Genomic DNA, 27,097 nt, shown 5'->3' on the forward strand with positions numbered 1-27,097 from the left:
CAGTGGAATTCCCGTTGCACTCTTAATGTTACCACCTTTGCTTTTAATGTCACCAAAGGTTGTTTTGACTTTCCTGTATGCTGAGTCTGTCCTTCCGACAATCATATCTTTTTCGATGTCTTCACATTTTTCCTGCAGCCATTTCGTCTTAGCTTCCCTGCACTTCCTATTTATTTCATTCCTCAGCGACTTGCATTTCTGTATTCCTGATTTTCCCGGAACATGTTTGTACTTCCTCCTTTCATCAATCAACTGAAGTATTTCTTCTGTTACCCATGGTTTCTTCGCAGCTACCTTCTTTGTACCTATGTTTTCCTTCCCAACTTCTGTGATGGCCCTTTTTAGAGTTGTTCATTCCTCTTCAACTGTACTGCCTACTGCACTATTCCTTATTGCTGTGTCTATAGCGTTAGAGAACTTCAAACGTATCTCGTCATTCCTTAGTACTTCCGTATCCCACTTCTTTGCGTATTGATTCTTCCTGACTAATGTCTTGAACTTCAGCCTACTCTTCATCACTACTATATTGTGATCTGAGTCTATATCTGCTCCTGGGTACGCTTTACAATCCAGTATCTGATTTTGGAATCTGTCTGACCATGATGTAATCTAATTGAAATCTTCCCATATCTCCCGGCCTTTTCCAAGTATACCTCCTCCTCTTGTGATTCTTGAACAGGGTATTCACTATTACTAACTGAAACTTGTTACAGAACTCAATTAGTCTTTCTCCTCTTTCATTCCTTGTCCCAAGCCCATATTCTCCTGTAACCTTTTCTTCTACTCCTTCCCCTACAACTGCATTCCAGTCGCCCATGACTATTAGATTTTCGTCCCCCTTTACATACTGCATTACCTTTTCAATATCCTCATACACTTTCTCTATCTGTTCATCTTCAGCTTGCGACGTCGTTGTTGGTGTTGGTCTGCTGTCGATTCTGATTAGAACAACCCGGTCACCTAACTGTTCACAGTAACACACCCTCTGCCCTACCTTCCTATTCATAACGAATCCTACACCTGTTATACCATTTTCTGCTGCTGTTGATATTACCCGATACTCATCTGACCAGAAATCCTTGTCTTCCTTCCACTTCACTTCACTGACCCCTACTATATCTAGATTGAGCCTTTGCATTTCCCTTTTCAGATTTTCTAGTTTCCCTACCACGTTCAAGCTTCTGACATTCCACGCCCCAACTCGTAGAATGTTATCCTTTCGTTGATTATTCAATCTTTTTCTCATGGTAACCTTCTCCCTTGGCAGTCCCCTCCCGGAGATCCGAATGGGGGACTATTCCGGAATCTTTTGCCAATGGAGAGATCATCGTGACACTTCTTCAATTACAGGCCACATGTCCTGTGGATACACGTTACGTGTCTTTAATGCAGTGGTTTCCATTGCCTTCTGCATCCTCATGTCGTTGATCATTGCTGATTCTTCCGCCTTTAGGGGTAATTTCCCACCCCTAGGACAAGAGAGTGCCCTGAATCTCTATCCGCTCCTCCGCCCTCTTTGACGAGGCCGTTGGCAGAATGAGGCTGACTTCTTATGCCGGAAGTCTTCGGCCGCCAATGCTGATTATTTATCAAAATTTAGGCAGTGGCGGGCATCGAACCTGGGACCGAAGACGTTCTGATTATGAATCAAAGATGTTACCCCTAGAAGCACTCAATACACTTACACGATCACAATGCTACAAATATAGAATACATCACATACATTCAACTGTAGAAAGATTCACAGTAAGCAGAAAGGAAGGAGGAAGGGGATTTATAGACATAAAAAACCTACATTATGGACAGGTAGACAATTTAAGAAAATTATTTCTAGAACGAGCAGAAACGAGCAAAATACACAAAGCAATCACTCATTCAAATACATCGGCTACACCATTGAAATTTCATAACCACTTTTATAACCCTTTAGATCACATAACATCAACAGATACGAAGAAAGTAAATTGGAAAAAGAAAACTCTACATGGCAAGCACCCGTAACATCTAACACAGCCACACATCGATCAAGACGCATCCAACACATGGCTAAGAAAAGGCAATATATACAGTGAGACGGAAGGATTCATGATTGCAATACAGGATCAAACAATAAACACAATATATTACAGCAAGCATATTATTAAAGATCCCAATACCACAACAGATAAATGCAGACTTTGCAAACAACAAATAGAAACAGCAGATCACATCACAAGCGGATGTACAATACTAGCAAATATAGAATACCCCAGAAGACATGACAATGTAGCAAAAAAATACATCAACTAATTGCCATACAACATAAACTAATAAAACAACACATTCCCACATACAAGTATGCACCACAAAATGTACTGGAGAATGATGAATACGAATTATACTGGAACAGAACCATTATAACAGATAAAACACCACCACATAACAAACCTGACATCATACTCACCAATAAAAAGAAGAAATTAACACAACTAATCGAAATATCCATACCCAATACAACAAATATACAGAAGAAAACAGGAGAAAAAATTGAAAAATACATCCAACTGGCTGAGGAAGTCAAGGACATGTGGCATCAGGATAAAGTTGACATTATACCAATTATACTACCAACTACAGGAGTCATACCACACAGTATCCACCAGTACATCAATGTAATACAGCTACATCCAAACGTATATATACAACTACAGAAATCTGTAATTATTGATACATGTTCAATTACCCGAAAGTTTCTAAATGCAACGTAACATATACCGTACAGTTAAAAGGAAATCACGCTTGATCAAGGTCTGCGTCACTTTCCATTTTTAACCAGACGTAAGGTCTGAGAAAGGAAAGAAGATAATAATAATATTTGTTGTTGTTGTTGTTGTTGTTGTTGTTACTCGAGATTGATGGAAACTGTTTTTCTTCTAAATGTTTTGTGGTGCCTGGTTTGACTAAGAAGATTACTTTGTGGATGGATTTCTTGCATATTGTTAAGAATAAGATTTTAGGTTTTGATGCTGGAGGATATAAGAAAACAATGATTGTAAAGGGAATTACCAAGGAGTAAATAAAAGCACACTTGCAGAGAAAAAGTCAAGGAAATGACATGTTCAGTAGAGCAGATAAAAAAATAAATAAGATGAAAGGCAACATTTGTCTGAAGAACAGAGTTCAGAGCTATTTTAACTGTTGCGCAAACATCAGAATTCGTGTTCTAATAAACCTGGGCAGGTGACTAACTTTGAGTCACTGAGTGATAACCCATGATGTAATAAAAGTAAAACATTTTTCTGTTGTTGTGGCAAATAAGGAAACAGTCAGGGCCAGAATTCAAAAGATGTTGCATTGGAAATAATAGAGCTAGGCAGGAGTTAGTGTCACATTCCAGTGGTAATTTTTTAAAAAGAAAAATGGATCAGTGAGGATTTTATTGAATACTAGAATAAAACAAACTGGTGTAAGAGATGCATTGGCTAACTTATTGATGAGTGTGTGTGTGTGGCCCACAGTTTGACTTTCTGTACAGAATCTGTCCATGCCTTTTGGCACCATATTGTTTGACTAATTATGGTTAAAACAAGGAGTGTGGTTTGAGAATGGGTGTGTCAACCTGAAACCAGTAACCCCTGCAGAAAATATTGCATATCCATGCAACGTACAGGGACAGAATAAAAAAAAGTTACCAAATTTCTTCGTCACCATAAATATTTATTTATGGACTTTACCTGCTTACTCTGTGTAGGAAAGGAATACTCTGTGTTGTGAATAGTGCCATAACCAAAAGGTAATAAAAACAGTACCACTCATGTTTGTCTTGTTTGTCCATTCATGGCGAGCAGAGTGCAGTCTCTTTATGAAGTTGACAGCATAATGTCACAAAGACGCTACTTGGACCAGGTTTTGCTGGGTAGAATACTAGTCTGCCTGGAAGCAGACTTGACACTTACTGAAGTCTCAGTATCCTTGGATGTGCCAGCAAGTGTCATTTCAAGGCTTTGGCAACAGTCTCGAGACACCGGAGAAGTTCGTCGTAGGACTGTACAAGGTCGATGAAGAATAATCACGCCACAGCAGGACCAATAACTGGTCGTAACTGTCCAATGAAACCGGAGTACACATGCAGGAGAATTGGCTGCAGAGTGTGCAGCTGCCTCAGAAGTTGCTGTTTCCTGACAAACTGTGTATCAGAGGCTCAGAATGGCAACACTGTTTGCCATATGTCCATCCTGCTCAATGCTGGACAGTTTTGGGCCTGAGTATTGTGGAGTTGGCAGCATCAAAATTGGGCAATGAGTGAATGGAGGAATGTACTCTTCACTGATGAATCCTGCTTCAGTTTGCAAAATGATTCTTGTCACACATTAGTCTGAACAGAACATGGTAGCTGATACAACCCAAGGAACATTTGGGAAAGAGACTGGTTTGGTGGTGATGGTGTGAGGAGGCATCATGTTAAATGGCCATACATAGCTGCGTATCTTTGTTGGTGGTCAAAGGAATACCGTAAACGCTCGGATACAGAGGTAAGGTACTGGTACCACATGTTAGCAGTTTCAGAGGTGTGTTTTGTCCAGACTTCCTCTTTATGGATGATAGGGAGGCATATGGCAACTCATCAGTCTCCACCAAGGACACTTCCAGACTTGCGCATCATTCTTGCTGAGGAATGGGTTCTACTACCAAGATAGCTCTTGAACCATGTCATAGAGAGCATGCCACACAGTTATGCAGCATGTGTGGCTGTTAGGAGTAACCATATCCACTCTTAACAGCTTCTTTTGTTGCAGAAGAGATTTCCCAATTGTGTTGTTGTCTCACAAATTTGTATCTTAGCTATCAGAACTTTCCTAACGTTGTGTTTTGGACACTGCTGTTTGCCAAATGTCTTGTGATTAAGCTGTAGGTTGTTAAGTAATCCTTTGGACATCCTGAAGACAGTATGTCCTCTTTTTTGTGATTATGCTTAACTTTTTGGACACATACTTCTTCTGATGGCTCCATTTTATGGTGTCCTCATTAAATGCCCAAAGAACAAAATACATCTCCTGGTATTTTTTAGCTATGCATTTTGTGATATTATTCTTTCTTTCTCGAGTAGTCTGTCTATTTTGCTGTGTTGTTTTGAAATCAGTATCATTTGCATGTGCTATTTATTTATTTATTACTATTTGTGTTTTAAATTTCTGGCTGTTGCATGGCACCTTTTATTTGCTTGTATTCATGGTGATATATATCATGGTTTAATCTGTTATGTCTTATAAGTTTTGGTTGAGAATTATAATTTATTTCTCTTCAGTATTTAAATTTCTTTACACTGATAGAACTTTTTAAGCTTATTCTGATGCCAATTTTCTGTACTATTTTCTATAGTGATTTAACTTGTTGTTGAGTTTCCTGAATGTTTTTGTAGAGCAAAGTCATCAACAAATATCAAGTGATTTAAAGTTATGTTGACTTTGGATTTTCCAATTTTACTATTCTGTGGGTTAACCCCCTTATTAAGTAGTCCAACACACAATAAAACACTATTCCAACAAATAATAGAACACCAGAGGTGATGAACAGTCTCCAACTTAAACCTGTTTTTATGAGGCAAGGACCAGCAAATCCTACTCTGAACTTATCTTCACATTTTCCAAAATTTCTTGAGATTTGAAATATTGAAGATCAGTGGACACAATCATACATCTTCTATAATCTACTATGGTAAATCAAAGAGGCTCATTTGATAGACTGTAATATGCCGTGGCTAACTTTAAAGCAATGATTTGCTGTGCACAGCTTCTCCAGGGTCTGAAACCTTCCAGTTATTAACTTACATCTTCTCCTGTTGTTTAAACCTATTATATAAAATTCTGTAGAAAATTTTTTATGTGCAGTACCTCTGTAGTTATGTGGAACACTCTTATCTCCTTTTTGTGTGGAATGGGTGGATTAAAGTCATGGTCCAATGTTAAAGGAATTTTTCTGTTATTCAAATTTTGTATGGTGCCATGTGGTTTCCAGCATCTTGAGAGTTGCTTCCAGAATTTGGGCTGGTGTCAGAATTTTTTTGTTAAGGTAATTTTGAAAAGTTTCTGGGTTCTTCACAGTTCAAAATTTTCTTGAACGCTTCTGCAGTGATTTTGGCCCTTTCATTATTGCTGTGCACAATTATTCTTCCTTACTTTTTGGCACTAATGAAGGGGATTTGTAGTTTTTTGTTGGTTTTCAGAGATTTTGAAATAGCTTCTGGAATTGCACAAATTAAGTATTCTGTTTTACAGAAACACAGTGACTGATTTCTAGATCTGAGGTAGAATATATAGTGAAAAAGCCTTAAGAAAAGGTTTTGTGGTTGATTCCTTCTGTTCAGTGGATCACAGCATTCTGATATTGTCTCGTGATTTGTCTGATAATTTTGGTGAATTTTTTTCTGATATTTTTGAGAATGATGACATTTTCTACTATTTTGCAGAATTGAAATTTTAACCATGTCTGCTGTCTTTGTTCATGAAATTTGTCACATTTTGAAGTTCATCAGCCATCTCTGAGGTTTTAAGGGGGCTAAATTTTCAGCAGTTGTTAGGAAATTGGTATCAGTTTTTCTAAATTGTTTGTTAATTTTATGGTTCAGGTTATTTCTTGATAATTGTCATTTCTGATTAATTGGTGAGAGTTGTAAGTCTTGTTTTCTTCATTAGTATTCTATTTCTTCATCCTTAGAAGTGTGAATTTGATTTTGCTTTAGACTATGTCTATTCCTTTTAGCACTTGGTTTTAGGTCTGTCTGGCCTTCATGTGTAGTATGTAGACTTTGAGATGTTGTGTTGTCTGCAGAGTTTGACAAGTGTATGGCCATTCCTATTGATATGTTAGCATAGAACTAATTTCCCAGTTATGTCGCAGTATTATTTATTTATTTATTTATTTATTTTATTTATTTATTTTTTTTTAAATAGTTGGGCACTGAAGTCCACTGATGAGATCTTAATATCATTTTTATTTATGTGGGTTATTGTGCACTTGAGGAGATCACAAAAGTTTTTCCTCATCTTTCCTGATATTCAATAAGGATAGAAGTTGAAGTAATGAATTAAAATTTGTCCAGGGCTGGGACGTGAATCTGTGTCTCCTGTTTACTAGACAGATGTCCTATCCACTACACCATCCTGGCATTGTACCTAACATAGCTGCATGGACTGCCCTAGTCCAGTGGCCTCCCCAACACAAACTTCAATTCACAACTGTTTCCAGGGGTCTCGGATATTGCAATGTAATTACATCAGATCAATAGATGATCTACACCTGAGGTACATGCAAGATTTCCCCATTATGTACAAAACTGGGGTACTATTCCAATATTGGAGAGCCTTGGCAATACTGATAATATAAAAAGGGGAAAATCAAGATTGTGTTGGGGAGGGCTTTGGACTAGGGTATTCTGTGCAGCTGTGTTAGCCACAGTGCCCAAGGTGGTGGTGTGGATAGCACATCTGCCTAGTAAGCAGGAGATGCGGTTTAAAGTCCTGGCCTTGGCTCAAATTGTAATTCATTACTTCAGCTTTTACCCTTATCGAAGATAAAGTTGAGACTCAGCATGTCTACAGGAAAATATAATTACATCAAATCAATAGATTTCCTGCTATTATAAAATTTTCTCTTTGGTATGTTCATTGGCCCATATGATGATATAGATTTTGTTTATTGTTTCTTAAGTTCAGTTTGCAATGCTTAGTGAGGTGGCTTGAGTATTGGTTATACAATGTGCTACTTTTAAATTTACTATAAAATCCATTTCAAATCAGGGGAATTTTTCGAGACCTTCTGTTGAGGTTTTCTATTGTTATATATATATATATATATATATATATATATATATATATATATATATATATATATATAATATCTCTCTCACTCACTCACTCTCTCACACACACACACACACACACACACACACACACACACCCCTTACCCTTACCAGTGTGTGCATGCACACATACAGGCACATCTCTCCCGTGTACCTCAATGATTATTGTTATTACAAATGATTCTGATCTATACTTGAAAATCAGGTGTCACCAAAAATGTAATACTTATGTTATAGATGTGTGTCTGAACATTCTCTTCCGGTATATAGACAAAGCTTTCTGAACTGGTTGTAAAGGATGTTTTGTAGAATTTATCACTTCCAAAATTGTAAATGTTCAGATTTATTGTAAATTTATTTACCAGGACACTAGTGAATGAAGGTTTCCTGTAAAGTTTTTGGCTACTGCTATATGCACCTGACACAACATGATTTAAGAGTTTGATTTGCTGTATGACCAACATCTGTTATTTATATTTAGTGTATTTACACTTAAAATATAGGTTTAGGTAAGCAATAAAAGAATGTTTATAGCTACTGCCTTTCTATCTGGCACATCCAATACGTCTTGAATTCCATATTTCACCTTTCTTAGGCATCGCAGTTCCAGAGAATATGCATTGTCCTGTTAATTGTACATTCAGCTGTATCTAAAGATTTTACTGTTCTCTTCTTATTGTGAAAACCATAGTTTCATAAGAAATCGTTTTGCCTTAACAGCTGATGGCTATGGAGCAACAGGTTCCAATGAATTCTGGAGGGAACTTCAGTCTTGGAGGAGGCTCACTGTGGAGAAGTTCTGGTGAAGCAAGAGAGGAAAAAATACAAAAATTAGGTGCTTCTATACCACAACTAATCAAGCAAGTAGAGGTAAGTTAATAGATATCTGAATGATCTTTTAAACTAAATAAAAATCTTTCCTCAAGTTGGTTTGTATATTTTTATTTATAAACATTGCATGAATTTTCACTCTGAGTGCGAATTGTTTTGAAACCTTGTAGCAAACTGAAACAGTGTGTAGGACTAATTTCAGAACCTTGCCTTTCACAGGCAATGCTGCTTCTGACTGAGTTATACAAGCACGGCTGATGACCAGCCCTAACACTTCTACCAGTATCTTTCTACTGTCTTCCTGCCAGTACCTCTCTGCTAGCTTTTGTACTTCACAGGAGTTGCCCTGTGTACCTTGTAGAACTCCTTCAGGAGTGCTAGTCCTGAAAGGAATGCAGGAGAACTTTGGAAGTAGTTTTGTGAGTAGGAAAGAGATACTGAGAGAAATGAATCTGTGATGGTGGATCACGAGTTGTGCTTGGATAGCTCAGGTGGTATGAGCAATGTTATTGATTTGAGTCCTGGTCTGTAACACAGTTTTCATGTGGCAGGAAGTTTCATAGTCCTCTTGGAGGTTGAAACATTTTTTGTACAGTTGAAAGAAGTTGTGTTCAATAGTATGATACCCACACAGGGTGGATGTTATGGATAGACAGTGGTGGCTACTTAAAAACAGTCTGATGTAGTTGTTTTGTTCTAGCATAAATTGATAGTCTTGTAATGAAACAAAGCATAAATAGGTATGGTGATTCTCAACAAAGTTAATTAAAGAATGTGATTCTGAGCTAAGTAACATATTAAGCTATCTGTGTAACCAGTCGTTTATCAGTGGAATATTTCCTGAATGGCTGAAATATGCTGAAGTTAAGCCACTGTTTCAGAAGGCAGATAAAGAAATAGCATCAAATTTCTGTCCAATTTCACTGTTGCCAGCATTCTCAAAAAATTTCGAAAAAGTAATGTACAGTCGTCTTTATAACCATCTTATCTCAAATAACATACTGTCAAAGTCACAGTTTGGATTTCTAAAAGGTTCTGATATTGAGAAGGCTATCTACACTTACAGTGAAAATGTGCTTAATTCATTAGACAAAAAATTGCAGGCAACTGGTATATTTTGTGATCTGTCAAAGGCATTTGACTGTGCAAATCACAATATCCTTTTAAGTAAATTAGAATATTATAGTGTAACAGGAAATGCTGCAAAATGGTTCATATCTTATATCTCTGGCAGGAAACAAAGGGTGTTACTGGGAAAGAGACATGTATCAAGCTATCGGGCATCATCCAACCGGGAACTAATTACATGTGGGGTCCCACAAGGTTCCAATTTGGGGCCCTTACCTTTTCTTGTGTATATCAATGACCTTTCATCAGTAACATTACCAGATGGCAATTTTGTTTTGTTTGCCGATGATACAAACATTGCAATAAATAGCAAATCAAGTGTAGTCTTAGAAAGATCAGCCAATAAAATATTTGTGGACATTAATCTCTGGTTCCTAGCCAATTCTTTGTCACTAAACTTTGAAAAAACACACTACATGCAGTTCAGAACTTGTAAGGGGTGTCCCACGAGTATGTGTCTAACATACGATGACAAGAAGATAGAAGAGGTGGACAGTGTTAAATTCTTGGGATTACAGCTTGATAATAAATTCAACTGGGAGGAGCACACCACAGAACTGCTGAAGCGTCTTAACAAATCTCTGTTTGCAATGCGAATTTTGTCAGACATAGGGGATATAAAAATGAAAAAGCCGCCAAACTATGCTTACTTTCATTCCATAATGTCATATGGGATTATTTTTTGGGGTAATTCATCAAGCCAAGCTAAAGTTTTCTGGGCACAAAAACGTGCAGTAAGAGTTATATGTGGTGTGAACTCAAGAACATCCTGCAGAAACCTGTTTAGGGAACTAGGGATACTAACTACTGCTTCCCAATATATTTATTCCTTAATGAAATTTGTCATTAAAAATATATCACTTTTTCAAACCAACAGCTCAATTCATGGAATCAATACTAGAAATAAGAATAATCTTCACAAGGATTCAAAGTCACTTAGTCTTGTACAAAAAGGTGTGCATTATTCAGGAACACACATTTTCAATAACTTGCCAGCAGCCATAAAAAGCTTAACAACCAATGAAATTCAGTTTAAGAGAAGCCTAAAGGATTTATTGGTGGCCAACTCCTCCTACTCCATTGATGAATTTCTTAGTAAAACCAACTGATTTGTATATAAGTACAATTTAACTTCTGCACCATTTCAGTGCAGTAATGTGTTCATTGTAAATAAGTATTATAGTAGTTCTATTACATGTTTATTACCCTATAAATAAATAAATAAATAAATAAATAAACTTTTTTATTTTAAATTCAGTGCATTAGTATTTGTAAAATGACTCTCTCATATAGTGTTCATTAAAATATGACGATCATTCCACTTGGGACCTGTGGAATGGTACATTAGCTTATTTGTTTTAGTTGTAAATATTTGTCATGTATTGTTGTTTTTCTGACATGTTCCACATCCTGGAGGACGTCCTCACTACGGATCAATTGGAATGAAAGTAAATCTAATCTAAATCTAATCTGGGCTTAGCAGAACTTGGTAATCTACCTTGCAGACTGTAGAATGTAAGACATGTAAACAGATATATAAGTGTAACACTAGTAGTAAGAACAACTTGTTTGTAAATGAAAGATATGTCTGACTAAAACAACAAATGTGTTTTATTAATACTATTAACTTACATTGGTAAAGGAATCATTAATATTGAAGTCTTTTTTGTATTAAATATGAGGGAGAGCTGAAATGTAATGCCTCCAAATTTTTATGTGAAAACCCATAAAACTTTTTAAACAAAACAAATGTTATTGACATTATACATCTCTGTTCTTCATGTCTACATATTTGCAGCCCTCCACCACTAGAAGCATCTGAATTATAGCATGTAACAAAATGGTGCTAAACATAACTGCATTGGTGCATGAGAAATAGTCTGCTGTAATAGAGTTTATAGTTCTAAGAGTTCATCTGCACTCGAGTGCTGTGACATATGCAACAATCCATTTCCTTTGGTTCACTGTCACTAATCACCATCCCTACAGTCCCAAATTGGCCCCATCTGATTTTCATCTGTTTCCAGAACTTTAAGACCACTTTTGAGGATTAACTTTGAAAGTGACGAAGTGGTGGAAGCAGAGCGGAGGTTGCGGGACCATCAACAAAGCCAAAGCCAAAAGTGTGTGGGTCCGTCAAAAAAAATCAGACAACCTGCAGTGACGATATCAACAAACTGGTCTCTCATTGGGAGAAATGTGCTCATTGCCAGGGTGACTGTATTGAGAAATAAATATGTAGACATGAAGAATGAGGATGCGGAATGTCAATAATGTTTGTTTGTTGAAATATCTTTAAGAATTGTCAAATAATGAATTTGGAGACATTACTTTTCAGTATGCCTTCATCATTTTAGTTTAACTGAAGAGAATTTGCTAACCAATTAAAATACCTACACTGTTTAGGAAAATCAAGACAAAGTTGAATGTGCAAATGAAGATCTGAGAGCTGATTTGGAGCGTTGGAACCACGAGAAAAAAGAAGATCTGAAGAAAATATTTCTTGCACTTGCAAATCAGCAGATTAAATATTATGAGCAGGTATTAACAGATTTTTTGAAGTTGATTTATGACTTCATTTCATCAGGAGCCTGAAAGTTGGAGTGAACTTTTTTTTTGAGAACAAGTGTCTTTGTGTACATCAGTTGAGTCTGTGTGAATTATTGTGTGTGAAATAGTTCCCTTTGGTTACATTTATGATATTTAAGACTTAACAGATCTACTAATGTTTGGCTATAGCAAAGTGTGACTTAATATCTTCATAAATGTGTGTAATTTATTTGCATTTTCTATTTTCTATCCATGACTGATGGACATGGCCATTGTATGTTTTACTTGTTGCTATGGATTTTTCTTGAGTTTGCTATAAACAGTGGTTGATGTTCACTCATTATTGCACTTTGTTACATTCTGGCAATATGTGCAGTGTTACTGAATGTAACAGAACTTAAAAATATTTAAGAATTGAAATGCTTAATTATTCCTTACACAATGTCAATAACAATATCCTGTTGTTGACTTGTTGTTGTTCTGGTTTGCAACCCAGAGACTGGTTTGATGCAGCTCTCCATGCTACTATATCCTGTGCATGCTTCATCTCCCAGTACCTACTGCAACCTACATCCTTCTGAATTTGCTTAGTATTCATCTCTTGGTCTCCCTCTACGATTTTTACCCTCCACACCGCCCTCCAGTACTAAATTGGTGATCCCTTGATGCCTCAGAACATGTCCTACCAATTGATTCCTTCTTCTAATCAAGTTGTGCCACAAATTTCTCTTCTTCCCAATTCTCTTCAATACCCCCTCATTAGTTATGTGATCTACCGCTCTAATCTTCAGCATTCTTCTGTAGCACCACATTTCGAAAGCTTCTATTCTCTTCTTGTCCAAACTATTTATTGTCCATGTTTTACTTCCATACATGGCTACAGTCCATACAAATACTTTCAGAAACGACTCCCTGACACTTAAATCTATACTCGATGTTAACAAATTTCTCTTCTTCAGAAACGCTTTCCTTGCCATTGCCAGTCAACATGTTATATCCTCTCTACTTCAACCATCATCAGTTATTTTGCTCCCCAAATAGCAAAACTCCTTTACTACTTGAAGTGTCTCATTTCCTAATCTAATTCCCTCAGCATCACCCGACTTAATTCGACTACATTCCATTATCCTTGTTTTACTTTTGTTGATGTTCATCTTATACCCTCCTTTAAAGACACTGTCCATTCCGTTCAGCTGCTCTTCCAGGTCCCTTGGTGTCTCTGACAGAATTACAATGTCATTGCCAAACCTCAAAGTTTTTATTTCTTCTCCATGGATTTTAATACCTACTCCAAATTTTTCTTTTGTTTCCTTCACTGCTCGCTCAGTATAAAGATTGAGTAACAACGGGGGTAGGCTATAACCCTGTCTCACTCCCTTCCCAACCACTTCTTCCCCTTCATGCCCCTCGACTCTTACAACCGCCATCGGGTTTCTGTACAAATTGTAAATAGCCCTTCGCTCCCTGTATTTTATTCCTGCCACCTTCAGAATTTGAAAGAGAGTATTCCAGTCAACATTGTCAAAAGCTTTCTCTAAGTCTACAAATGCTAGAAATGTAGGTTTGCCTTTCCTTAATCTATCTTCTAAGATAAGTCATAGGGTCAGCATTGCCTAATGTGTTCCAACATTTCTACGGAATCCAAACTGATCTTCCCCGAGTTCGACTTCTACCAGTTTTTCCATTCGTTTATAAAGAATTTGTGTTATTATTTTGCAGCTGTGACTTATTAAACTGATAGTTCGGTAATTTTCACATCTGTCAACACCTGCTTTCTTTGGGATTGGAATTATTATGTTCTTCTTGAAGCCTGAGGGTATTTCACCTGTCTCATACAGCTTGCTCACCAGATGGTAGAGTTTTGTCATGGCTGGCTCTCCCAAGGCTATAAGTAGTTCTAATGGAATGTTGTCTACTCTCGGGGCCTTGTTTCGACTTCGATCTTTCAGTGCTCTGTCAAACTCTTCATGCGGTATCATATCTCCCATTTCATTTTCATCTGCATCTTCTTCCATTTCCATAATTTTGTACTCAAGTACATCGCCCATATGTAGACCCTCTATATACTCCTTCCACCTTTCTGCTTTCCCTTCTTTGCTTAGAACTGGGTTTCCATCTGAGCTCTTGATATTCATACAAGTGGTTCTCTTTTCTCCAAACGTGTCTTCAGTATTCCATGTAGGCAGTATCTATCTTACCCCTAGTGAGATGAGGCTCTACATCCGTACATTTGTCCTCTAGCCATCCTGCTGAGCCATTTTGCACTTCCTGTCGATCTCATATTTGAGACGTTTGTATTCCTTTTTGCCTGCTTCGTTTACTGCAATTTTATATTTTCTCCTTTCGCCAATTAAATTTAATATATCTTCTGTTACCCAAGGATTTCTACTAGCCCTCGTCTTTTTACCTACTTGATCCTCTGCTGTCTTCACTACTTCATCCCTCAAAGATACCCATTCTTCTTCTACTGTATTTCTTTCCCCATTCCTGTCAATCATATCAGCGCACACTCCGCTGCAGAGTGAAAATCTCATTCTGGAAACATCCCCCAGGCTGTGGCTAAGCCATGTCTCCGCAATATCCTTTCTTTCAGGAGTGCTAGTTCTGCAGGTTTGCAGGAGAGCTTCTGTGAAGTTTGGAAGGTAGGAGACGAGGTACTGGCAGAAGTAAAGCTGTGAGTACCGGGCGTGAGTCGTGCTTCGGTAGCTCAGTTGGTAGAGCACTTGCCCGCGAAAGGCAAAGGTCCCGAGTTCGAGTCTCGGTCGGGCACACAGTTTTAATCTGCCAGGAAGTTTCAGAAAAATAATTAGCTCTGCTCATGAAACCCTGTTTAATTACTTAAGGCCCCCCTCAAGGTTTGACTTCCATATTTTTTCTTAATTTTGCACAGTGTGTAACCCACCCACTGAGTGCAAAGATCCTGTGCACCCCTTATTGTTATGGATTTATGCATGCAGCTGACATCTGATGCACGAGCTGAAAACTCCCCATGGATGCTGCCTGTACCAAACACATGCAGAATATTCACTGCAAAGTTGATACCCATACTTAGACCCTTGCAACAAGTTGTAAAATCCTTGTGTGCAGCAACCACACGAGTTTCCTACAAAAATAGATATGTGCTATCCTGGTAACATTCTGTCTTTAACATATTACATCTTGTAATAGTATTTCTTTGATTAGCTACATAAATCATGTTTCATTTTACAAAATCTTCATATAGTGTTACACAGCCAAATAGTGTTATGTGAAACATACAACATGGCTCATCATAAGTGCAGACTTGGCATATTTAACACCAACTTTGCATTATATATTTCTGAGTGGGAAGTAATCAAACAATGGAAACTCCAGGCAGGAATATCAACAATATAGGGAAAGACAGATTGCTACTTACCATAAAGAAGACACTTCAAGTTGTTGACAGGCACAATTAAGACACTTACACAAAGCTTTTGGCCACAGCCTTCATCAGTAAAAGACACACACACACACACACACACACACACACACACACACACACACAAGCGCCAACTCCAGTGTCTCTGGTGCGAGATGCTGGAATTGGTGGTCGTGTGTACGTGAGGTGTGCTTGCATGTGTGTCTGCCTCTTTACTGATGAATGCTGTGGCCGAAAGCTTTATGTATAAGTGTATTTTAACTGTGCCTGTGTGCAACTCGACATGTCTTTTTTACAGTAAGTAGCAATCTGTCAGTAGAAAGTAATAATTACAAATATTATTAAAGATAATTTTTTTTCTCATGACTTGGGAGATGCAAATGAACCATGACTTTGATGAAACTTCCTGGCAGATTAAAACTGTGTGCCCGACCGAGACTCGAACTCGGGACCTTTGCCTTTCGCGGGCAAGTGCTCTACCATCTGAGCTACCGAAGCAAGACTCACGCCCGGTCCTCACAGCTTTACTTCTGCCAGTATCTCGTCTCCAAAGGTCGGGCACACAGTTTTAATCTGCCAGGAAGTTTCATATCAGCGCACACTCCGCTGCAGAGTGAAAATCTCATTCATGACTTTGATGTTTGTTTGAAGTGGGTTTGATGTTATTGAAACATTTTTCTGCACATTAGTTGTTGACATTCATTTTCTCCCAAAATGATTTTTTAAAAGATCACCTAGAAAATACACATCACAAAGAAATTGTTTTATAGAACCTACAATATCTGAGTGCATATACATGTGAATACATAGGGAACATGTGACTGAGCAATTATGAAGTTGGTGCACTTTTCGTGTGCATATAACTTCTTTAGAAACACCAAAAAGTCCTAGAAACATAAGCTTTCTAATTACAATACCTTTCTAATTATGCTTTCAGTTATAACAAAAGAATACATTTTAGGAAACTAGAATTTTAAATCTTCATAATGAAAGTTTTGTTTTTTTAAATAAATTTTGAATTTGCTATTGAAAACTCTAGTTTTTGTGGGTTTCTTTACTTTATAATTTTCAAAAAGTTTCATCTAATAACATGTTTTTCACTGAAGCTAATTCTTATTTCAATCGGGTAACAAATAAATGCTTTTCAATAGTAAATTTCAGTCCAAAACATTCTTAAATTTTAAATTTCTACAATTTAGGAAATTTGTGCATTACTCATTTACTGTTCAACAGATTGTATAGGACTAAACCAAAATGTGAAACAACCTATTAAATAAATCTATCTCTTTGTTTGTAAGAAACTCTTCGGAGGAGATGACGAACTACTTCTTGTGACCGTGTGTGTGTGTGTGTGTGTGTGTGTGTGTGTGTCACTTCCACATTTCACTTGTTCACTTGTCCTACAGCCATGACACTGGCCATGTTGGGTGCTTGGGAACCTAAACTGGATGCAGTGTACCTGAACACTGAGCTAGTTTTTTGGAAGTATGGCTCATATTGCAAATGTGATCAGCCAACTGGTCGTGGTGGTGGTGGTGGTGGTGGTGGTGGTGGTGGTGGCTTCTATTGTTGTTTTTATTCATCCGTTTTATTTGTCTATGGATAACATTTACAAGTTACTGGACATATCATGGTATCACAAAGTTTGACTAGGATGGGACCTACTTACTGTAGGAACAATCCCATAATTCGCTTAAAATGATAGAAGAAAGTCATAGGAAACTTAAATCAGTACATGTGGATGGAGATCGGATTCTCCAGCCTTCCAGATATAAGGCCAGTCTCTTAGCAGCAGCACGATCTTGTTCAGTTTATTCCAAGTACATTGCTGTTTTATTTTCATGTTCTTGCAAATCATTTAACCACGGTACACCAGTTCACAAAAGCAGTTGGGTCTCCTATCAGTAACATAACCTACAGCTGCCCCTATCAAAATGTAACTCCACCGAGTGAGGTGGTGCAGTGGTTAGCACACAGGACTCACATTCGGAGTATGGCGATTCAAACCTGTGTCCAGCCATCCTGATTTAGGTTTTCCATGATTTCCGTAAATTATGTAAGGCAAATTCTGGGATGGTCCCTTTTGAAGGGGCACTGCTGATTCCCTTCCCCAACCTTTTGTAAGTCGATGGAACTGATGACCTTGCTGTTTGGTCCCCTCCCCTGAATCAACCAACCAACTAAAATGTAACTTAGAACTGCCCATTTTTGGGCTGTGGTTGGCTGAAGCTTTCCCTCTCTTGCAGGTATTGCTCATGGCTGCCATACAGGAAGGCTGTGACTGTTATCTCTCAGAAATACAGTGTGAGGGCTCTCTAAAAAATTTGCAGGCTGTGTCACAATTCCCAAAAATTTAGCACACCAAACCATATTAAAAATGAAGCATGTTGGAGAGATTTGTAACACTTTAAAGGTGAGGACCTCCAAATATGAGATAATAGCTTCATTGCATGTTTGATGTTTCAATTATGAACTTGACATTTAATGTTTCCAGTGTGTGCTCAGTTCATGGCTTTCATGAGTGACAAAACTGAGATGTTTCGGTGATGTCACAGGTCCTGTGCTGTGATGGGCTGAGAGAAGGAAACTGAGCAGTTATAACATACTGTAATTGATGGTTTTTTTTTTTGTTTTTTACTTGCATATTAAAAATATGCAGTTTTAACTGATAGACCACATCAAAGAACTTTCCAAAATGTATCATTTTGTGTGGTTTCTTGTGCTAAAGCGTAAGGAAAGATGATGTTGGCTAAGCATATTGCTTGATATTACAGTTTTTAAGACTCTAGGTGTAATGCAGTTATTCACAATAAAATAAAACTCACAGAAACTTGGGTACAATACACTCACAAAAAGAAACCTGCAAATAATGCATTTTATCCCACAAATTCCATTAACAGGCAAGAAAATTGTTAGCATCTGAAGATAATGGCACATGTTTCATGCAATTATTTGCTGTTGCCAGTTAGTGACACACGTTCCCATATTCTGCTGCAATCTAGTGAGTTACAAGCGTAACATGCCTTTCGTCCTGTGGATTGCCAATGCCAGAAACAAAAATCTGTAACTTTGTCAAGACATTGATTAATGATGCATAAAACATGAGAGATTCAGAGATGAAGATTTGAGAGTGAAGGTTCAGCCACCCTTTTGATTCCCTTTTAAGCAGCAGAATGTGAAAATCATGTGGAGATTGGTGAGACACCTATAGGCTCTACAAACAGAGCCTTCAGGAAGCCCATAAGAACTGTCCTTAATGGAAGCCATGCTCCCATACTTCTATTACACGGAGGTAAATAGCATTTCAGGTACAACCTTCAGACTAGCTACTACCCATTCAAAAAAATTTACTCTATTTAACCATTCCAAAAATGTCACTGTTATTTAAATCTCTGAGAAATTTTCAAAAACATGTCCTGCTAATATGAATTCTGTAATACATTTCTGAGGAATATGTTTTATTTTGTATTTTGGTGTGGCTCCACCTGAGAGCCTTCAACTGCAGCCAGCTCCTGCTCCCTTCATACAATTCACTGTTCTGCTTTATGTGTGATGTGTGACACAACACCTGGTTCTTGATAGGACAAATCACAGACAAAATTAAATATCCTTGTTCTTATAATTTTTGTATATGTGGTAGAATAATTTTCCAACTCATGAAAAGGTACTCTATTTAGTACCCTATGTAGAACAGGGAGAGGATGCTACATACCTTAGTGTTGCCCTCACTAGTCATATACAGAAAACAATGTATTACATGGTAAACTGATATCCTACTAGGAGCCTTGTCGTAATACAGTTTCTATGTTAGTGCTTTTACAGTTTCAGGAGATAGCATTTCAGCACTGAGAACCTGTTCCCAGTGGACAAAGCTTTATTGTTGAGAATTCACATAACAGATGTCTTTATGTTGAATACACATGTGATAATACTTGGAGACATATCAAACACATTCATTGAATACATACCAGATGACATTGTACCAACTTCGTGTGGTCCATTATCTCAAAATTATTTGAAATGCTGAGCTTGTGGGGTCCTGTAAGGTAAATTCAGATAAGAGAAAAGTACCCTGTAGGTTAAGTGTGGCTAATTTTGACATTGCATTCACAGCAAGAACACCATTTCAGTACACCTTGTTCCTGGTGATACAAATTTTTGAGCTTGCAGCTGACATATGCCAGGTGGGAGGCATAATATACCTAGGTCTCTCACCTAATCTATATTAAAATGCAGTCTCTACAAATAATCAAAATTTTAAAATATGTTAAGCCCAATGTAGTAGGAGCAGACCCAGTTACTGTTGCCTAATTTTACAAGGTCTCTGTCTTATCCTGTCTTGATTATGGGTGTCAGTGCATGAAACAAATTTAATTATTGTTTGCCAGAGAAGTTGAATCTCTAATTGATTTACAGTACTTAGAGCTGACCCAAGTGTTATGACAAAGTGCTACATAGAATACCATGTCACTGATGAAAGAAATTTATCAATGCTCAAATTCTCTTAGTGCTCTACAAATATCAACACAGGTAGACCCAACAGAAAAAAAAAATTTAAAATAACCAAGACTTTTTGTGGTGTGCTACAGCAAAGTAAGAAATACCAGTTTCATTGTTGGGTTCAAGGGCACAAATGAATTCAGGGAATCAGTGTGCCATTATTCAACAGGCTACAGTCTCACTGTTCAAAATAATTTATTTGCAAGTATTAGTAAGAATTTCTTGATGTTAATTGCAGTTTGCTGCAACCAGCTGACTGGCTTTGGCATATGGAATGAAGTCACACCTTCTGACCTCTGTGGTCACTGGCTACTTTGTACTCTGGTCTTTATGTGATGATTGTGCCAGACAAATCTCCATACAACATATTCTAACAGATTGCATTTTATAAGCTGGTTTGAGGACATGTTCATCTAATGGCAAGTTATCAACTATACAGAAAGGCAGGTTCGGTTTTACAAATTTTAGTTTTATGACTTTTCTGTAGATTTTCCTATGCATTTAGATCGGCGTTTTTCTTCTTGTACGTTAATCAGTTATACGCAGGGCTAGTATGTTATTTTAGTTGCCTTCAGTGGTTTCTTTTCTATTGTAAATTTTAAAAAGTCTAATTTCCTTTTCCTTGTTGTTGCAAGTTGATTGGGTTGAAATGATAAATATGTACAGATGTGGCAAGCCTTAAAACCTTTTAAGACTGAATACTAAAAGGAAAATTTTGTTTCGATTTCAAGAAATAGCACCAATAAACTGACAACTAGTTCAACTTAAACCTTCCACTTGCTAACACCCCAACGCGGCCAGCCTTAAAACTTTTTACAATTGAAACAATTTCTTATTAAGAGAAGTAACAACACATTCAAAAGAGGCTTTCGTTCCATGTTTTAAAACCAATAAAATATTATTCCAATTCTAAGAAATAGCAATAATAAATTTTAAAACTGGTTTAACTATTATATGCCATTGTCTGACTCAGCAAAACGGTCAGCCTTAACCCCTTTTGCAATTAAAACAATTCCTGACCAATAAACACAACAACTCTTTCTAATAAGGCAACCATTGCACTTTTAAAACTGAATGTCAAAATGAAAATTTTCTTCTAGGTTTAAGAAATGTCAATAATAAAGTTGACTATTAGTTCCTATCCATTAGCTGGCTCAGTAAAACTGACAATCTTACAATCCATACTTGTAAACTGAATAGCGCCACAGGAGTAAAAACAATAAGTGATTTAATCAGTTAGTATTTTTGTCAGTTAATAGATAACACTTCATAGCTCAGCTACTATGTCACACAATACAACCACCTTTTCAAAAACTGAGCAATTCATTAACACAGACAGTATAAAACTAGAACAATTATTAGACAAATTAGGCAACTCCTACATCTATATCCATACTCTGCAAACCTCTGAAGTGCATGGGAGAGGGTACATCATATTGTATCAGTTATTAGAGTTTTTTCTCATTCCATTCATGTATTGAGCGTGAGAAGAAAGATTGTTTAAATGCCTTTGTGTATGCTGTAGATTAATCTAATCTTGTCCTCATGATCCTGATGTGAGCGATAAGTGGAGGGTTGTTGTACAAGGGTTGCCCAGAAAGTAATGCACCACATTTTTTCTCCACTGAAAACAATGCTACAAATGCAAAACAGTACGTATGTATTATTTGAAGTGTCCTGAGTGAGTGTGCCAAGTTTCCATCACTTCCGACAGATAGCGTAGCTGCAGGACAGTTTCAGAATGGCATCCGTAGGTGATGTACATTGCAAGTAACATGCCGTCATTGAATTTTTCACTGCAGAGAAAGAAACTGTGGGGAGTATTCACAAATGCTTGTACGAAGTCTATGGAGCATCTTCTGTTAACAGAAGTACAGTTACTCACTGGGCACAGAGGGTGAGGTCATCAAATGGCAGTTTGGTGGAGTTACACAATTTGCAGGGGTCGGGGAGACCATCCACGGCTATCACACTTGACATGTTGCACCGAGTTGATTTGTCATTCACAAGGACCAATTAAAGGATGCCATTATAGAAAGACATTTTGAGAACGATGAGGAGGTGATTCACGCAGTGAAGCACTGGCTCCACCACCAGGACAAGGATTGCTACCGACAGGGCATACACACCCATGTTTCCTGCTGGAGGAAGGCCATAGAATGGGATGGAAATTACTTGGAAAAATAGGGCGTGTAGACAAAACACCATTCTTTTGTGTGTGTGTAATTCTCATTACGTTCAATAAAGAATTGTTGAAAGAAAAAAAATGCGAAGCATTACTTTCTGGGCAACTCTCATGTAATTTACTCGAAGCCGGTCCTTGAAACTTCATAAGTAGGCTTTCTTGGACTAGTTTCTGTATTGACATCCACATCTACATCTACATTGCTACTCTACAAGTCACACTTAAGTGCCTGGCAGAGGGTTCATCGAACCACCTTCACTCTAATTCTCCATTATTCCACTCCCAAACAGTGTGTGAAAGAAACAAACACACATCTTTTGGTATGAGCTATGGTTTCCATTATTTTATTGTGATGATAATTTCTCTGTAGCTTGGTGCCAACAAAATATTTTTTAATTCAGAGGAGAAAGTTGGTGATTGAAATTCCATGAGATCATCACATCGCAGTGAGAAACGCCTTCGTTTTAATTATGTCCGCCACAAATTCTATACCGTGTCCGACATTCTCACCCCTATTTCTCAATAATACAAAATGTGCTGCCCTTCTTTGAACTTCCTCAATGTACTCTATTAATCGTATCTGATAATAATTCAACACCATGCAGCAGTACTCCAAAAGAGAACAGACAAACTTAGTGCAGGGAGTCTGTGTAGTAGCTCTGTTGCATCTTATAAGCATTTTGCCAATAAAACACAATCTTTGGTTCGTTTTCCCCACATTATTTTCTGTGTTTTCTTTCAGATTTAAGTTGTTTGTAATAATAATTCCTAAGTATTTAGTTGAATTTACAGTGTTTAAATTTGATTGATTTATTGTGTAACTGAAGTTTAATGGATTCCTTTCAGCACTCGTGTGAATGACCTTATGCTTTTCATTATTTAGGATCAATTGCCAATTTTCACACTATACCAATATTTTATCTAAATCATTTTTTCATTTGTTTTGATCTTCTGATGAGTCTACTAGACAATAAACGATAGCGTCATGTGCAAATAACCTAAGATGACTGCTCAAATTGTCTCCTAAATTGTTTATATAGATAAGGAACAGCAGAAGGCCTATAATACTACCTTGGGGAATGCCAGAAATCATGTTTTGCAATGACTTTCCATCAGTTACTACGAATTGTGATTCTGACAGGAAATCTTGAATCCTGTCACATAACTGAGGTGACATTCCATAAGCATGCAATTTGATTACAAGCTGCTTGTGAGGTACGGTGTCAAAAGCTGTCTGGAAATCGAGAAATACAGAATCAATTTGAAATCCCTTGCTGATAGCACTCAGCACTTCATGTTAGTAAAGAGCTAGTTGTGTTTCGGAAGAGTGATGCTCCCTAAATCCTTGTTAACAGTGTGTTTACGGACCATTCTCTTTCAGGTAATTTATGATGTTCAAATATGTTTCAAAATCCTGCTACATATTGACATCAATGACATGAGCCTGTAATGTAGTGGATTACTCCTGTTGCCTTTTTTGAATATTGGTGTGAGCCATGCAGTTTTCCAGTCTTTGGGTATGGATCTTTCATCCAGCAAGCACTTCTACATGATTTTTAAGTATGCAGGTATTGCATCAGCATACACTGAAAGGTACATAATTGGCATACAATCTGGACCAGAAGACTTGCTTTTATTAAGTGATTTAAGTTGCTTCACTACTCCGAGGATATCTACTTCTAAGTTGCTCATGTCGGCAGCTTTTCTTGATTCGAATTGTGGAATATTCACTTCGCCTTCTTTGGTGAAGGAATTTTGGAAGGCTGTATATAGTAACTCTGCTATAGCAGCACTGTCATTGATAGTACTTAGATTACTATCACGCAGAGGAGGCATTTATTATGTCCTGCCAGTCACATACTTTACATACGACCAGAATCTCTTTGGATTTTCTGCTAGGTTTCAGGACAAAGTTTCATTGTGGAAACTAGAATAGTCTTATTTTATTGAAGCCCATGTTAACTTTTGAGCTTATGTGAAAGATCACCACTGTTTGAGATTTTGTGTTCATTTAAATTTGTCTTGCTTTTTTTGTTGTTTCTGCAACAGCATTCTGACCTGTTTTTTGTACCATGGGGAATCAGCTCCACTTTTTGTTGATTTATTTGATATAAATCTCTCAATTGCTGGTGATGCTTTTCTGTGAATACAAGCCACATCTAGGCTACACTTACATTGTTAATTTGGAAGGAGAGGAGATTGTGTCTCAGGAAGACATAAAGTGAATTTTTATATCATTTTTTGAATAGATACTTTTTTGTTTATTTTTATTGGATTTGGGAGTTATGGTATTCAGTCTCACTGTGGCAACCCTGTGTTCACTAATCTGTGTACCTGTTTTGATGCTCATTATTAGCTCAGAATTGTTTGTTGCTAAGGGGGGTTAAGTGTATTTTCACAAACGTTTACTATCCGAGTGGGCTTGCGAACTAATTGTTCGAAATTGTTTTCAGAGAATGTGTTTAGCACAATTTCTGGTGATGTTTTATGGATACTGCAGGATTTAAACATTTGTTTTCCTCAACATATTGAGGGTAAATTGGAGACACCTCCAACTATAAGTGTATGAGTCAGGTACGTGTTTGAAATTAGACTCAAGTTTTATTTGAACCTTTCAACAATTGTATCATTTGAGTTTGGAAGTCGGTAAAAGGATCAAATTATTATTTTATTCCAGTTGCCAAGAATGATGTCTACCCATACTAAATCACAGGATCTATCTCCTTCAATTTTGCTACAAGGTAAACTATTTCTAACAGTAACAAACACACCACTTCAAACTGTATTTAGCCCATCCTTTCTGAACATTGTTTAGGTCCTTTGCAACGCCAACTTTAAGTGCCTGTATCACTTTGAGCACCAGTGCTTTCTATTAGCACCTGGAGCTCTGCTGCTTTCGCAGCACAGCTATGACAATTTACAACTGTTATACTGATGGTTCCTAAATCTAGGTTCTTCCTGTGTTATATGGTTGCAGAACTAAGCCTCTGATTGAGACTCTCCACTCACATCTGTGTCGGAGGTCTGCAATCGGTACTGCTGACTATGCTGCAAGTTGGGAGCTCTGTTTTCATCTCGAAAGCTCGACTGGCAGCATTTGCCACTTCAGATTGCCGCTCCAAACCGAGAAAAAACTCTTCTGATCCAAAGCAACACACACAACTGGTACCGACATAGGCCACCACCTGCAGTTGGCTGTACCCTGTGCTCTTCATGGCATCCAGAAGGACCTGTTCCACATTTGGAATGACTCAACCCAGTATGTACACGGAGTGTGCACTGGCTGTCTTCCCCTCCTTGGTAGCTATGTCCCAAAGAGGCCCCATAAAGCGCCCAACATTGGAGCTCCCAAGTACCAATAATCTCAGCCTCTGTTATTACCCAGATCTAGCAGGCTGAGAGGTTTCCTCTGAAACAGGACAAGTGACTGGATGTGGCTGAGGGTCATCGCCAAACACAGATAGCACCTGGAAGCTGTTCATCAGACTAACTAGAGGCCTTATATTTGGCCCCTTGGGAAGTTTTTTGCCTGCCACACCCCGAGGCGGCCTCCCACTTGCCCATGGGTGAGGGATCTACCTCAATGCAAGCAGTAACTGGGCTGGCCACTGGTGTGGACCGATCAGCTGGACGTCTGTTGGATCTCCACGGTCGGTCCGCAACAGTGATGCCCATCCATTCATGCCTCAAGCTGTGCAACTGAAGCCAACATAGCTTGGAGCTGACAGCAAAGTGTCACCAACTTAGCTCGCATCCGCACACAGCAATCACAGTCCCTATCCATACTAAAGAAGGTGTGGTACTACACTTCACAGACAAACGAATGACTGTCAACACCCACTGTAGAACTCTACATTAAACACTGATGAAAATGCAAGAACTGTATCTACTAAATTAAATTCACAGGTGGAGATTCAAAAACTAAACTACCAAAGCTCACAGATGAGACTAAATAATTCGCTGCTGGTTCGGAACTTGTAAAATGTCACAAAATCAGTTAATTTCTGACTCAAAACAAAAATGCGAGAAATGTGTCTATTAAATACCAAGTTCACACACACAAATTCAAAAACTAAACTACCAAAGCACACAGATGAAACTATATAATTTGCGCCTCACTAGGAAATCTTAAAAGTCACAACATCGGTTACTTCCTTGTTGCTGCTGTTTCCTCGCTGGTGGCAGCTGCCTGACTGACTACTGTGAATGAGCAGTCTATCTTCAAGAGTCTGCCTGTTAAGTTTCTTCAGCATGTCTGTGACAATCTCCCGTGGTCAAACAAATCTGAGGCTATTCATGCTGCCATTCTCTGTATATGTTCAATACCCCATGTTAGTCTTATTTGTTAAAAGTCCCACTCACTTGACCAATGTTCCTCAGGAGGTCACATGAATGATTTGTAAGCAACCTCCTTTGTAGAGTGATTGCACTTTCTCAGTATTCTACCAGTACGCTGAAGTCTACCACTTGCTTTACCAGGTATTTTTAAGAGTTTGCAGATTCTACCTGTGAATCACTAATATTATAGTCATAAGATACTACATTTCTTCATATTGTGTAGAGCACAGTTGTACATTTCTGAACATTTAAAGCAAGTTGCCAATCTTTGCACTTTGAAATCTTATCAAGATCTGGCTGAATATTTATGCACCTTCTTTCAAACAGC

General features: G+C 37.8%; 1 protein-coding gene across 1 annotated transcript in view; it reads left to right on the top strand.

Moving 5' to 3' along the window:
* Window positions 1-27,097, top strand: part of LOC124555126 (sorting nexin-7-like) — a 127,072-nt gene that overhangs the window by 93,346 nt on the left and 6,629 nt on the right. The window contains exons 8-9 of the mRNA XM_047128930.1: window positions 8,558-8,707; window positions 12,203-12,337. Coding sequence (XP_046984886.1) covers window positions 8,558-8,707; window positions 12,203-12,337 — 285 coding nt within the window. The remainder of the gene's footprint in view (window positions 1-8,557; window positions 8,708-12,202; window positions 12,338-27,097) is intronic.

The sequence above is a fragment of the Schistocerca americana genome, chromosome X (assembly GCF_021461395.2).
Source record: "Schistocerca americana isolate TAMUIC-IGC-003095 chromosome X, iqSchAmer2.1, whole genome shotgun sequence".
Taxonomy (NCBI): Eukaryota; Metazoa; Arthropoda; class Insecta; order Orthoptera; family Acrididae; genus Schistocerca; species Schistocerca americana.